Raw genomic sequence first — 15813 nt, 5'->3', positions numbered from 1 at the left:
CACTTGCAAGTGACTACTGCAGTGATGGCTCCTAGACTCCCCGTGTCCCATTTCCTTGTATTTCTATTTCTCCACTCTGCACTTTACCCTTTTAGACTTGGCAGTGCCAGAGGATGCATTTTCCAGGGAGGGTGCCAAGAAAGGAGAAAAATGGCTTCTCAGTTCCCTCCCTACCACCAGAACCTACACTTCTAAAAAAGCAAAAGGATAAATAGCTGCAAACAGCAAACAAATAACAAAGAGCTCTTGCTTCTTCATTGATATGCAAATCCAACTCAAACCATAAAGCTATGTAAGTCTGCATTAGGCCAAATGCCAGATAGCACCTTATGGAGAGGATTGTGCTCCCTCAAAAGAATGGTTCACTTGTGTCTGTGGATTCTCTTTTCCACTGATTCACAGTATCAAATATGACATGGGGGAAAATTGGTACTTAGCCAAATGGCTCGGAGTGAGGAAACATTATAACACTTATCCATCCACAAAGCCTACACCATCTTCATTACCCAGGGACACGTTGGGAGCAAGGGTGCATACTGGTACTCTGGGGAAGGCCACATAGGAGTTTCCTGGTGCTGCTGTAACAAAGTTCCACAAACTGGGGGACTTCAAACAACAAACATTTATCCTGCCACAGCTCTGGAAGCCTGAAGTCTGAAAGCACGGAGTAAACAGGGCCACAGGAAGGGCCTTGGAGCCTTCCAAGGCTCTGAGGAAGGGAACTTCCTTGTCTCTTCCAGCTTCGGCTGGTGGCTGGCAATCTTTGGCTCATGGCCACATCACCAGTCCCTGCCTCTGCTGTCACACAGTCTTTTCCTTCTGTGCATGTCTCTTCTAAGGACACCAGTCATGTTGCATTAGGGCCCCCTACTCCTGAAGGATCTCATATCACCTTGACAACATCTACAAAGATTGTATTTCCAAATAAGGACCTGTTCTCAGGGGATTGGGATGTGAACCTTTTCTGGGGACACCATTCACTCCATCACAGCTAAAAAGGAAGAGATGGGCCAAGTTTCTCATAGGACCTAATTTGCCCTCCTCCTTCTACCAGGTTGACATGTTAAGTAAGACTCAGCCATTTATCACTTTATAGTGATTAAGATTTGCTCTAGCCCTGGCTGGCATGGCTCCATGGATTGAGCATCATTCTGCATACTGAAAGGTCACCAGTTCCACTCCCAGTCAGGGCACATGCCTGGGTTGCAGGCCAGGTCCCAGGTTGGTGGTGTGCGAGAAGCAACCACACAGTAGTGTTTCTCTCCCTCTCTTCCTCTCCCCCTTCCCTTCTCTAAAACATAAATAAAATATTTTTTCAAAATCTCTTTAAAGCTCTTTTTTAAAAAAACTGCTATAAACTAAAAAGCTCCTAGAAGCATCAGGTTCTAGAAAATCTTCTTGATCTGCCCATGGCTGACCTTTTTGAACTTGCAATAAAGGAGATGGGAGGCTGTATATCCTCAATCCCCATTATGTATTTTACAAAAGTCTGTTATAGGAAGCCAAAATGAACAACAAAAAATAGCCACCTTGTACCACTGACTTTAATTTAGATTCTATGGCCAAGTGTCCTTACAAAGCAGGGCTGGCAGGTCACATATTCCCAGACAGTATCACATACATGCCAATGCCTTCCCTTCTTCTCTATTCCAATGACAACACACACTGAAGGTGTGACTTCCAGCAAAACACAAACACTGAGATGACAGGCCCAGAGGCCAGTACACAAAGCCAGCAAGTCCCCAGTACAGTGTGACAAGTATACACGCGGGTCAAGGGATTTTCATTTCTTTTTTTTTTCTTCTCTTTGCTTTTTCTCCCCCACCCCTTTTTTACTACAGGACTTCAAAATAACAATTACAGTTCGAGATGATTTGGTCCAACCTGCTCAATTTATAAAGTGGGAAACTGGGTCCCCTAGAGAGAAAGCCACTCACCTGGTATTCGGTCATCAGAAAAGGAAAGCTAGCCCCACAAACTCTCCACAGAGACTGCATTAGCCTGTCACCCAGAGATTTGCAGGCCACGCTTTCCGGGTTCAGTACAGCAGCTGTCAGTGGGGAGTAGTGATGCTCACTGAATTCTTAGAGAGCTTTATCCAACCATCCTCACTTGGTTCTGATCTGTCCCAGGGCAGGGTGTGGGGAGGGGACAAACTGGAATGGGCAGAGTTGGACCCACCCAGACCAGGGGGTTTTGCCTTCTGAGGGTTAAGAACTTGGCCTCCTGTCAACTGCATGGGAGTTGGCGGCTGAACCTAAGGAGATCCAAAGAAATGGATGCTTCTATAGGAGTCTGTGACCTTGTCAGGGCAGAGGCAACAGAGAATTCAAAAGTGGAACACCCATCTCTTAGGTCCATTCGAATCAGTGGTAAGTGCTGGCCAAGAGCAGTGCCCTGTCAACACAACATAGGCAAGGCTTGGGGGTGCGGGGACCCAGCTTGCAAGGAAGAAGGGTATGGCACAGGCAAGGTGCCTTTTAAACAGCAGAAGGCAGACAGGACTGGCAAGAGCACTGAAGCTGTCCTCAGAGGCCTGCTGGGCTGGGCCCCTCACCTTGGGTCCTGAATCTGGGCGCTGACCCTGTCCTCAAAGGGCTCCCGATTAAGCTGGATGTACAGATGTGAAAAGGACACAATGAAAAAAGGGACATTTACTTGGATCCCTCACCCTGAAGATAAATAGCACACTTTGTAACCTCGAGCAAGCCGCACTGCCTGCCTTGTTATGAATGTGACCCCTTTCTGTGCCCCCGACCAGGGATGAGTGCTCTGAAGCACCCTCATGGACTCTGGGTGTTCCAGCCATCCCCCACCACAGTGGCTGCCACAGGGCATGGCAGCCAGTGTTCACCGCCCACGCTCCCCTGGTAACAACCTCCCAAATGAAGTGCTTGGGACAGTCCCCTAGACCATATGCCATCATGTGTTAACAGGATGGTCCCACTAGTGTGCGTTGAGCCCAGTAGGGGTTCTCAGGGAGAAGAACCCAGGCTGGTCTGTTTCTCTGATGCACCCAAGAGCAGTCCTTCACAAAGTGCCTTTTGACTGGGAGTTGGGGACAACGGTGCCATGGCTCTGAGATTCTCTACATTTCCCATTCAGACTCAGTACCTCAACACTAAACATTTATTACTTCTGCCCTGGACGGGTGGCTCAGTTGGTCAGAGTGTTGTCTGCATGTGCCAAGGTTGTGGATTCCATCCGCAGTCAGGACACATACAAAAGTCCACCAATGAGCTGGTGGAACAACAAATTGATCTCTCTCCCCACTGCCAATCAATAAATGTTTTTTAAAAATGTATTACTTCCTAATTACATTTTGATCAGATCTCTGTTTTTTGAATCCACACAATAATCCCTAACCCCCCTTTCCAAAATGTATGTTCTCTCTCACCCGGGCAGGATGGTTGCCAAGCCCTGCAAATGTCCCAGTGGTAGAGCAGTGATGATACATGAGCTCCTTTAGAAAACACCAGCATGACACGGGCACATGCTGTGCCATCAGGCCCTTAAGGAGCGATGGAGGACCTTCCCCAGAAACACCTTGGGAGCACGAGGTGCAATCCCATGTGGACAGCAGAGCATGGAAGGGGAAACCGAGTCTGGGCAGCACCCATAAACACCCCAGGGCAGCACTGGCTACAGAGCAAAGCCAGGGTGTCTCCATTGATTTGTATCATTTTTTATTAAACAAAATAAAACTTCATCTATTTATACTTTCTATAAATCTGGCCTTAAAAAAACATCCCCCAAAGTACAGTGCCATCCGTTCTTTGATGTTCCTTCCAATGATTCCAAATCTCGATGGCAGTCTGCGTCCTCTCAAAGGACAAAGGCAGACATGGATGCCTCGGAGCCTCCCCACCCAGCACATGCCTGCCTGCTAGGGGTGTAGCTCCCGTCACTGTCGGGACCGTGGCTGCCGGGGACAGTCATGGCATTAGATTCAAGGTGGCAGCATGCCATCGCCTTCACCAGCCCATCTGCAGCAGCACGAAACCAGTTCTCCCAACCAGTCCTCTGGGGACTGGCCGTCATGGCGATGTGGTGGCGCTGTCCCCTGGCAACTGAGCACCCCAGGCTTCTCTTTGGGCGGTCTACACCTGGACCTTAGGGGATCTCCGTGTCCATTGTATAAATCTGAATGAGATTGCACACAATGTTATCAATGGTTGGCTTGGTGAGGTCATCACTGAACACCTAGAAAGGAGAAGGAACAGGTTCTGATTAGACTCCCTCTGTGTCACACAAGGCTCCCGCCACTAAGTGCAGTCACACTGCATGGTGGGGGTGGGGGGGCATGAGGACTTCACTATTGGAAATGATGATGGCTCTCTGCAATGCCAGTTCAGTTCTAACCTGCCAAGGTCGATCACAAAGAAGATAACATCCCAGATGGAAGAGGCCTTGGGTGGCCTCTCCCACACAAGAGGTCACTGACCCAGATCATCTCACCCAGACAGGACAGGGGACTTGCCTTGGATTACCCAGGAAGTTGGTAATAGAGGTGGGCCAAGAGCATGGGCTCCTGCCTCCCCTACAACCACCACCCAGCCTCTCTCAACTTAGAGATCTCTGGGGATCTTGGGAGAGAAAGGGACAGGAATCTATTTCAAGAAGTAAGAAATAAACAGGCTAGATCACCTGGACCCCACCCCACCCTAGGCTGGCCCATGGGGAACCTGTGGACCTGGCTCTATAGCCTGGACGAAACATCCTCTTAACTGTGCCAGAGAGATTACAAACTTATAAGTCCCCAGGGGCCCAAACCAAGAGTGGTGTGCAACTCAGGGCTAACCCTGAACATTCCCAAGGAACGTCTGGCCCTTGCCTGGCTCCTGGGAGGGGAGCCCTAGGCACCCGGCACAAGGGCCCTGCCAGGTAGTCTGTGCCTACCTGCTTTCTGCTGGGGGCTTGGACAGAACATATGAGCTTGACCTTCAGGGGCTGGAGACTGAGTGGCCACTCCAGGCCTGCAGGACCGACTCCCAGTAAAGTCCCTGGGCACCACTGCTCAGGGGGGCTGCCCTGGTGGCAGCCCTCCATGCATGTTGTCACACATCATTGCTGAGATACTGTGCTGCCTGCATGACTCCACTGGCGGGGGACCTGGAAGCTCGCTCCTGGTCTCTCCTGGACCTGCCCTACATATACACCTTTCACTGTCATTAACAGTAACAACCATCGCCACATGTATAACGGCTTTTCTGTGAGTCCTCCTAGCCAAGCATTGAGCCTGGGGAGTGTTGTTGGGGGCCCCTGATGACATGGGAAGTGAAAAGCAAGCAACACAAAGAGCCCTTGGTTGGATGCTGTGCCCCCCTGAGCCAGAGTGTTGCTGCCTAGGGAACAAGTGCCATGAGGGTCAGGCCTGGGGCTGAGCCAGGACAAAAACTGGACTTGAACCTACCCCCTCCAAGGTCCTCAAAGGACCCTCCACAGGCTAGCACCTCAGGTGGGAAACAGTGACATGAACACCCCCTGAGCCCTGGCTCAGGAAGGTTGCCCATCTCACCCTGGGCTCCAGGTGGAAAACAAATACCTCAGAAATATGGGCTTGTCTGTATCCACTACGTGTGTGCTCCTGGAGACCCCAAACCAAGAAGTGACCATTAAAAAGTGGTTCGGGCCGAAAACTGCAATCAACCCAGGTGTTGCTCTGTGTACAGCTGGACAAACACAACATGGTCCATCCAGACCATGGAATAGTATTCAGCGTTAAAGAGGACAGAAACTGACACACTCTACAACATGCTACTGATTTACAGGCGGTGCCTCATGGACTCAGAGGCTCAACAGGGCTTGGCGCAAAGGCCTGCCATGAGTTCAAAAGGTGTCTGGATTCTGGATTCCCCCAGTGCCAAAGGCCCAGAGCCATCCAGAAAAGGCGAAGAGCTGCATGAATGTGAGCACGCCACCCCCAAAGAAGCCGTTCTTCCCAGGTGTGAGAAGTACTGGTTAAGTCGGTGGTGCCTGGAAAACAAGCTCATGGTGGCACTGCTTCCTGGCACTGTGATCTCACAAGGGATGAGAGTGTCAAGCAGAGACGATACAGTGGCACCCCGTGAAGTTCAGGAGCAGGTGAAGAGAAGGCAGACACAGAGGACAGCTGTCAGGGACAATGGGAAACCAGTGACAACACTGCGGATCCAAGCACCCAAGGGACTGGGGCCTCCATGCCCATTAGATGCCCTCGTAGAGCAGGGCCAGGAAGTGGCAGCTCCAACAGAGCAGGGGCACTGCAGGCACATGATCTGGAACTCCCTTAGATGCCCCAGCACGGAGCAATAATTTCTGTCCACACAGATGCCCCTTCATCCCCATGCTGCTGGGGGATTCATGTGGCCCAAGACCCGGGCATGGATGCATTTATTCACATATGTGAGCACCTACTACACGCCAGGTGTAGGCACTGGGCATGGGGCAGTTGATCAAGCAGACAAGACCCCTGGCCTCCAGGTGCTTACGGTTTGGCGAGTGGGGGGTGGTGGGGATTGGACAGACAATAAAGGCCAGCACAGCAAAAGGCAGGAAAGGCTGAGCTCTCCCATGGAGGGCAAGCAGACTGGGGGAGGGAGTGTCAGGAAAGGCGGAGGCACCACTTAAGCTAAGAGCTACAGAAGGGGAGAGGGAGAAAGGGGCACATTCCCTTCAGGGAAATAAATGACACATTTAGAAGATTTCTGGTCACTGTGAGTTTGTGGAGGAGCAGGGATGTACCAAAAGAAGAGACCTTCAGCTACCTGAAATTCTGCTTACAATAGAACCTCATCCTAGGACAAGGCTAGGCAATAACATTTCATGAAGAAAGGAATGGCAAACTTTGAGTATGGGAAAGAAAAAACAAAATGATCTCAAAATCCCATTTTGAAACAATGGGACTACTCAGGGAAAATCTGACAAGACTGCAGAAGTCCTTGAGCACAGCCCTTCTGATGGACAGATTTCAACTCAGTATCTACAAACTGCACTTTGCATTCTGTAGGTCTAGGGGAGACAGGAATTTATCAATTGTCAACCTCATCTCTCTCTACCTACCTATCGTCTACCTAATCTATTCATCCACCCATCCATTTATCATCGATCTACCTACCTATCATCTAATACATCCACACATCCATCTTTACCTACCTACCTACCTATCTCTACCATCTATGTACTATCTATCCTCCACCCCTCTTTTTAGAGCACCCCCTCTACTTCTTCCATGAAGCCAGGTTTCTTAATCTCTGAACTATGACAAGCTCCCACTCGATTCAATAAAAGTGTTTGTCTGAGCTCAGCAGTTCTCAGCTGGGAGGGGAACCCTACTCTGGGACACACAGCAATATCAAGAGAAATGTTTGGTTGTCATGACTAGCAGGGAAGCTGCCCCTGGCTCTGAGTGGGTGGACTGATGCTGCTCCACACCCTACACTGTGCAGGATGCCCCACCACAGAGAATGACCCAGCCCCAAGTGTCCACAATGCCAAGGGGGAAAATCTCTGCCTTAGGCTTAGAAATTACAGGGTATTTTCAAGCTTCAATATTCCCAGGTAGCCCTCACCTCTCTTACGGTTAATTACTAGAAAGGAACATGAACACCCAGGTACAGAGACTTGTGAAGGTCCTTAGGCAAAGGAAGGGGACACATGCCAGTGTACTGAGCATCACCTCACCTGCCACCACGGCTTCTCGGCCTCCGCCTCGGCGGGCACCTCAACCCCATACACCTGCAGGGCCAGATGGAGCACTGCCACAGCTATATGCTGAGCCCGGAACCGAAGGCACAGCCCGCCATGGTAGCTGTCCCGCAACAGGGCCCAGGCAGTGACAGAGATGGGGGTCCGCTGCCAGCTGTAACGATTCAGCCAGTTCTTGAGGGAAATCAGGTAGTGGAGCAGGTACTGCAAAGACAAGCCAGTCAGCCAGTTGGCTTTCGGGGCTCTGGCCCCTAGTCACCCGCCTCCTCACTGTGAGGCACTGTGGTTCCTCTCTGCCTGCCAGCCACTCTCCCATAAGCTGTCTTGATGTATATAAAACAGAATTTGAATCCAGTTACCTCCTGTTCAAACTCTCCAATGGTGCCCTGTATCACCTAGAAAAAAGCCCCAGCACCTTCCACTGGCACCCAAGCCCAGTTTCCCTCTCAGCCTCATTGCCCACACCCTACTCCCCTTTGCTGTGTTTGATGGACCAGGTTCGCTCCTCCTCAGGGCTCTAGCACTCACACCCTCTGCCTGAAATCCCCACTCCTTCCCCAATCCCTATGTGCCCACCCACTCTTGTCCTCCAGGCCCTGCTCCTGATCCCCACCTGGGCCACTCTTGATGGCCATCCCCGTGGAAATCCCCCTCCACCACATGGTCCTGCACTGGCCACTGTCAGCAATCACCCTGCCCCTCCCCAAACATAAGCTCCAGGAACAGCATCTTTATCTGAAGAACAGAACACAGTGCCGTATGCCCAGGCTGAGGCTGGGAGCCAGCCGGTGCTAGGGTGCCTGCTTTCAGAGACCGGTGACTACATTTTGCAATAGCACTGGTGGCTGTAAACACTTCACAAATGACCTTCCAGCTCAGCTGTCTGTCTGGGAAGACAGCTGCTTTGTGTGAATCTCCTGATCAACTGAACACACTAGAAAGCCTACTCAACAGGTGTGAACACTCATGCGTGGGGCTCTAGCACCTGTGGAGGAGGGGCTTCACCCTCTGCTTTAAGCCTGCCCTAAGCCCTACGGAAGGGAAAGGTCAGTGGGCCCCACTCCCGGTGTGTGCTGTCCTTCCCCAGACTCTGCTCTGTGACTGCCCCACAGAGCCTGCCTTGCCTGCATCAAGCCAGCACAGGAACACACAACTGTTTTAAAATCACCTTCGAAATCTCTGCCAGGGGTTTCCGGGAGCACGTCAGTGGTTTGGGAGGGGTGACATTATGAAAAAGGGCAACACAAGGGGCCCCTGAGGTGATGGAGTTGTTTTATAGTTAACTGAGATGCCACCATGGCACGCAAGTCTTAAAATTATTTCATATGGCACGAGCACAGTACAAGTCATGCCCAAGCACTCCAGGAACCAGAGACACTGTAGCCAAGCTGCACCCTAGCAGCTACACTGTATCAACTTTACAAAATGTTTCCATTCCCAGAGACTGGGCAAAGTCTTTATCTTAAACAGGATGTCTTTGTTACTTTCCCTAAGTGCTTGTACATCTACACTTGCCTCAATGAAAATTCAATTAAAAAGAAATAATAATCCTGGCAGAGAGCTTTATAAACTCCCCCCACCCCCACAGGCCACAATTTCCAAGTGCCTTAAGGGTTTAATGGGTTCTTTTTGTGGCTGTGTGAGACAGCGCTTCTGTTGGGACTTACGAGTTCCTTCCTAGCAGTCAAAAGTGTGCTATTTAACTCGAGTGACCTGGCTTTTCTCATGGGTTTCTAATTCTAAGCAAAACTGAACTGGATGAGAGCTCCGAGACAGAGCAGCAACTCTCAGGGACAGAAACTGGCAGGTCAGGAAACCAGCCGTGTTTCCCCATGGCTCACTGAGCACAGAATCTATGTGGGTCACAGGATCTGCAAGGGCTTCGGGGGGTCACATGGATCCCGACCTGTGGCCACAGCTGAGCAGGCAGAAAGGCAGAACCTGAGAAAACTCCTAGAGTGGGACAAGAGAGGCCACCTGAGCCAGTCACTGTGTGCCACCTGGTTGTCCAGCTGTGGCCCTGCTCTTCCTATGTCCCCCATGTGCTCTCAAAGATTAGATGGAGGCACTTTTGGTATAAAGGACAAAGAGGTCCATACCTTGTGTGGGTGCTGAAAGGAGACTTGGAAACGCAGCACCCTCAGCACAAGGAGCTCACACTGCACGATGCTGTCCCGGAGCACCCAGAACCGGGAGTCCAGCTCCAAGGGTTCGCTGCCTGGGTGGAAGTACCTGTGCAGAGAAATGGCAATGCTCACAGCAGCCAGAGAGGTGGCCCTGAGGAGCCCCTGAAGTCACCTGATGTCAAGATATAAACCCCAATGTCCTTCTGCCATACAATTAACATAGTGTCATTCTACTTCTTAAAAAGTCCTCACCAAGGATATGTTCATTGATTTTAGAAAGCGGGGGAGAGGAAGAGAGAAGGAGAGGGAGGGAGGTGGTATGGAGGAGAGGGAGAGTGGGGAGGGGGAGAGAGCGAGCGAGTGAGCGAGTGAGCGAGCGAGCATGTGGGAGAAACACCGATCAGCTGCCTCCGTTTCGTACACACCCTCTGGCCCCCTCTGACCGGGGATCAAGCCTGCAACCATTTGGTGTACAGGACAACACTCCAACCAAGTGAACCATCCAGCCAGGGCTCTACTTGTGTTTTTATAAACCATTCTTCATCTATATGTCTAATGTACAGGATAAAAATAATAACTGACAGAGCAAAGAAGCCAACTTCTAGTTTTAGTCCCATATCACTCAGCAAGACAGTGTAAAGACAGGCTCTTTGCAATTCCTCCAGAGGAAGTGGAAGCTCTGGCAGGCCAAGTCAGCTGTGTTTCCTGTTACAGCCAGCCTGGCATTGGGGACAGTTTTTAGCACCTGGGATGGCAATGCCCAGGGTTCTCGCTCTGGGCACAAGGAAGGTCTTCACACATCATAGGGATGATGTGTTCAGGAGAGTAAATGTATTTCAGCTTAGAATTTCCCAAACTGTCTTTCCTTCTTTCCAGGTCATTCTGTCCTTTTTTTTACACCATACATGTCTGCAACACTCTCGCATATGCAGGATCACCAACCAAGATGTACAAAAACAGAATTCACACTCAAGTAATCAAAACTCTCTGCTGATGACTCATCCTTCCTAGCTCATTACTAGTTTTCCAATTCCCACAGAACCCCACCTGGGGCCCCATGTCCAATTAGCGATCCATACAATTTCCTCTCCTGTCAGTCCTCCCTGCTGCGGCCTTGGCAACTATGGGTGGACTCCAGCCACCCTCCCTCACTTCCCTCTCCTGTTTCACTCTTAGTCTTTTGAGGTACACCATGAACCTGTCATGCTTTTAGGGGGTGGGGAGTGTTTTCTATGTTACCTGTTTATTAAAAAAGAAACAGCGCAAAATAGTTTTCTTTGCTAATGATCAGAGTTCTTGGAAAGGCTATGACACACCGTTAGTCAGTAACTTTCCATAAATCACTCTCCTGCAGGCCGCAACGCAGCGTGTCTGGCTGGCTGGACCCCTATACCCTTCCCCAACAGGAACACAGTTCCTTGGACCCAGGGGTGCCACCCACTGACCACTGTGCCAACACCAGGGCCAGAGAAGCTCCTTAGCAACTCTCACTGGGTTTCTCTCACCATCTAAATAAGATGATGGCCAAGCTGGGTCTGCCCCCTCCCCTATATGACGGGCTGAGCTGCAAGGCCCACAGAACCGAAATGGTGTATTCCGTCCTGTCTAAGCCTCCAGACAAACCTTCTCCAACACATTTCTCCCAGCTCCCTCTATCCCAGCCACACACCCCTCCCTCCCAACACTGTGATTCCAGGGACTTCTTCATACCCACCCCCTCCCCACTCCATCTGGCCTTTGAGGCTCCCCATAATCTAGTCCAAGCTTCTTTCCCACAGATTCCTCCTTCCACGCTTCTGCTGCTAGTGCTTCCAGCCCTGGTTCAAGATCACCCAGGTGCTTCCTTCTAAGCTTGACTGCTGGCACCTGGAAGGCAGGGCACAGTGGGACCCTTCTCTGCCCTCCCATTCGGGTGGACACCAGGACATCTTCCCAAATGCCTAGGCCAGGAAGCTGTTACCTGTTGGACACATTGATGATGTCACGAGTACGCAGGTGTTGCTCTTCCACTTTTCCAGCCAAGTAAAGGGAAGACATGGCGATTAAGTAGGGGTCATAGGCATCCAGGTTGATCTCGCAGAAGAATTTATGGTAAATGGTACAGGCGGTGGCAATAGGAATGGACTGCATCCCTAGCTTGACACCTACCAAGAGAAAGTAGGCAAGAGATAACTCAACCCAGTACTCATCCCCTCCTAAATTTCCAGGGGACCTGCTGGGTTGGGCCCTAGGGTGCACACCTCTGGTCAGACAAGACCAAGAGTTTGCATCCTGGCCTGCAATGACTACTGGGTCTCTCACCAAGTCCCCTACCTGCCTGAGGGGTTTAGAGAAAGCCTTTTTAGACTCTAACGGGCTAACAAGCCCCTGTGGCTTGTGTGTTAAGTGCTTAAATAGCTCTGCAAATTCTCCTCTTCTACCCCGCCTCGGGTCACACCCAAGCCCCAGGTCTGCAGACCCCACCAGGTGAAGCAAAGCTTTAGGCTACTGCTCAGTTAGCACCTGGCATCTCAGCTTCTGCACAGTATCTTGCAAAGGACCACACACTGTTGTGTGCCTGCTTCCTGCTTAACAAGCATTTAACTACAGAGTGTCACTGCTCCTCGGCTCACCTAACCGAAATCCTGCCAAGATGACAGGAGCAAAAAAAGCCCTCTGAGCATCAAACAGATACCTCAAGTCCTGAGGTTACAGTTAAAGATTATACTCAGCACTGGTTTCCTAGTCTGCAGGTTAGAAAAGACAAGCAGAGTACCTGCCAAAGGCAATTGCAGGCAAAGCAGGAGAAAAGCCCCAGCCAGGCCCCACAGAAGACTGACACACTGAAAAGTGAACAGAACTCAAAAACCAGAGGACAATGGTTTGATTTAGGGGTTAAGGTCCATCCCCAACTCCATCCCTAGACAGATCCTAAGGAAATCACTGCAATGGGTCACAGAACCAAAACAAATTCACAATGACCAGGATTAACAAAATAAGGTCAAATGACATCCAATAAACTGAAAAAAAAAAAAAAGGTGGAGAACAACTAACAATCATTAAGATCACCTTCAACATCTTCCACCTAAGGTATATTAGGCCCTGGCTGGTGTGGCTCAGTGGGTTGAGCACTGACCCTGCAAATCAAATGGTCGTCAGTTCAATTCCCTGGTTGCAGGCCAGGCCCTCAGCTGGGAGCATACAAGAGGCAACTACACATTGATGTTTCTCTCCCTCTTTCTCCCTCCCTTCCCCTCTCTAAAAAAAATAAATAAAATCTTTTTTTTAAAAAAAGGTATATTAGTTCCCTAGGGCTACATTAACAATTTACCACAAATTTGGTGGCTTAAAACAACACACGTTTTTTTCTCTCTCACACAATCCTGCTGGCCAGAAATCCAAAGTGAGTCTTACGGGGCTAAGCTCAAGGTGCTTGGCAGGACTGGTTTCTTCTGGGGAGAATCTGTTTCCTTGCCCTTTCCAGCTTCTAGAGACACTTGCAGTCTTTAGCTCATGGCCCCTTCCTCTCTTGAAAGCCAGCAATGCAGCATCTTCCAAGTCTGCTTCCACCATCAAATGGCTTCTCCTCTGCCCGTCCCTCTTCCTGCATCCCTCTTTGAAGATGGATGTAATTACCACATTTTGCCATGTATAATGCACTCCCATGTGTAATGCACACCCACGTTTTGGCCCAAACTTTCAGGATAAAAAAACCCTTTTCTTTTAATTTTCTAATTCAATTATTTACTTATTTGTATTTACATACTTGATTGTTGTATTATAAAGGAATTTTAGCATTTATTTTTAAACATACTATGGTACAAGAAATTATATGTAACAAATAACTAAAAGAAAAAGACACGTATATTGTTACAGAATTAGTACTACCCATGTATAATGCACATCCTTGTTTTTCCCTCAAATATTTGGGCAAAAAAGTGTGCATTATACACAGCAAAATACAGGTATACCAGGCCCACTGGAAAATCTAGGATAGTTCCCCCACAGCAAGATGCTTAAATCCATCTGTCAAATCTCTTGCTACATAAGGTAACAATCACAGGTTCCAAGGCTGAGAATGGGGACATCTCTAGAGGACCAGTATTCCGCCTAGCATAGAGGGCAAAAGTATGCACAGTAAGTTTTATAAAGAAGCCCCTCAAAAGTGATACCTAAAGAGCTTTTAGCATTCCAAGGTTTAAACTTCAGTTGTTACATCAAGAGTTCCTATGTGGGACCCCTCATTCTCAGAGATATCAATAAGGTAGTATTGCTGCATCTGACCTCCCACAAAGTCTTATTCTATACAGCAAAGTCTCAAAGGGCAGCATACTTCCCTGGTTTACATGGACCCTTGGAGCAGATGGATGGAGCATTTGAGGGGACACTACCATCCTTCCTGATACACTTCACAACTCTTCTTAGAAATATTATGATCCTGCATCATTTCCACAAACCCTCTGCTCCCCTTGACTTGATAGCAGACTCATCCAACCCCCTCTCCCTCAAAGTGCACACAAAGTAACAAAAAGTAACTAACTGTCCCTCAGTTGATTAAGATGAATGATGTTTTTACAGAAATCTGGTTGGTTTCATTTCCTGCCTTGGAACCAGGGGCACTCAAAACCACCGTGAACACCCTGGCAGGGTTGAAAACACTAGATGCACCCTGGGTCCTTGGTGTGACAGGACCTCTCCAACAAGGCTTGTCCTGAACCTCACCAAGAGCGTGCTTCAAAAGGCTCTATGAACCCTGGCAGGTGTGCCCCAGTGGACTGAGCGCCAGCCTGCAGACGGAGAGGTCACTGGTCCGGTTCCCAGTCAGGGCACATGCCTGGGTTGTGGGTTCAGTCCCCATTTGGGGCACATGCAACCGATCGATGTTTCTCTCTCCCTCTCTTCCTGTCTCTCTAAAATAAATAAAGAAAATCTTTTTTTTTTCTTTTAAAAAAAGGTTCCACAAAACCAAGTGCCATACAGTGTCCCCATCCCCGTTGCTAGAGATAGCTGTGGCAAAAGGCATGGTACACTCAACCCAGCTGCAGGCGCCCCGACTTAGCACCTTGTAGCTAGAGCCAGTTTCTTTCCATGCCGTCTATTTGGTCCTGAACGCTGGATCATGAAATGACAATGCCCGCGTCTGCCTCGCAGCTCAAAGCCTAGTACACAGGGCGTGCGAGGGCAGAGGCCCCTTTCAGGCCCGTCTCTTCCCTCTACCTAGCAGCGCCAGCTCCTCGTCCTTTAGGTCCCCTCCTCTGCCGAGCAGGGCCCCTCAACGCTGGCCACAGCTCGCAGGCCCGGCCCCCCAAGGACTGGCCAGGGCCGCCTTCGTGAAAGTGCAGCACGCGGCCCTGGCCTCCGAGCCCCGTTTGCTCAGGGCCCGGTCTCTGCCCGGCCATGGTTACCTGCCTCCATGATGAACCTCGTTACACGGAAGTGCACCCTTGCCTCGGGAGCAGCCCACCCCAGGGCTCCCCGTGCCGCATCTCCCCCTCCATAGCAGTCCAGACCAATGCCCTCCATGGGACCCCGCCCGGAGGCCCCAGACCCCCCGGCCATAAGGACCAGAGTCCCCAGCACGCCGCGGCGGGCCCCGGGGCGGGGGGGGGGTCCTAGCGGCGGGCGCGGCCGCCCTGCCCCGCCCCGCCCCGCCCGGCAGCCCCACCTGCCCCGCCCCGCCTGGGCCGGCCCGCGTTCCCGCCCCACTGGGGGGGGGGGGCGGGGGGCGGGGTGAGCGCGCGGCTGCGCGCTGCAGGCCGCCGGGTTGAGCAGGAAGGCGCAAGCCCAGGCGCAGGCGCAGAGACCGATGCTGTCTGACTGCCCGCAAGCACGAGTTGCTGCCAACCAAGCGCCTCAGAGGCTTATTCCGGGCAGCTAGAACACGCATGCTCCGCCTCCAGGAGCCTTGTGTCTCATCCTGGGACACAGACTGTTCCGCTTTCAGACGCCTCATGCCCTTGGGAACTTCAAGCCCCACACTCAGGAGCTCTACCCACAGTTGCCCAGTCCCCGAAGACCACAT

General features: G+C 50.8%; 1 protein-coding gene across 1 annotated transcript; it reads right to left on the bottom strand.

The window, feature by feature from the left end:
* Positions 1-3663: 3663 nt before the first annotated feature.
* CCNQ (cyclin Q) lies at positions 3664-15428 on the bottom strand. Its single transcript, XM_028522698.2, has 5 exons — positions 15197-15428; positions 11773-11956; positions 9786-9918; positions 7663-7890; positions 3664-4203 (listed from the first exon to the last, which is right to left on the bottom strand). Exons 1-5 carry the CDS (start codon positions 15348-15350, stop codon positions 4114-4116), a joined length of 789 nt encoding a protein of 262 aa, XP_028378499.2. The 5' UTR covers positions 15351-15428; the 3' UTR covers positions 3664-4113.
* Between the last annotated feature and the right edge of the window lie 385 nt (positions 15429-15813).

The sequence above is a fragment of the Phyllostomus discolor genome, chromosome X, assembly GCF_004126475.2.
Source record: "Phyllostomus discolor isolate MPI-MPIP mPhyDis1 chromosome X, mPhyDis1.pri.v3, whole genome shotgun sequence".
Lineage (NCBI taxonomy): Eukaryota > Metazoa > Chordata > Mammalia > Chiroptera > Phyllostomidae > Phyllostomus > Phyllostomus discolor.
Note: the sequence above shows the minus strand (reverse complement) of the source record. Positions and strands in the feature narration are given on the sequence as shown.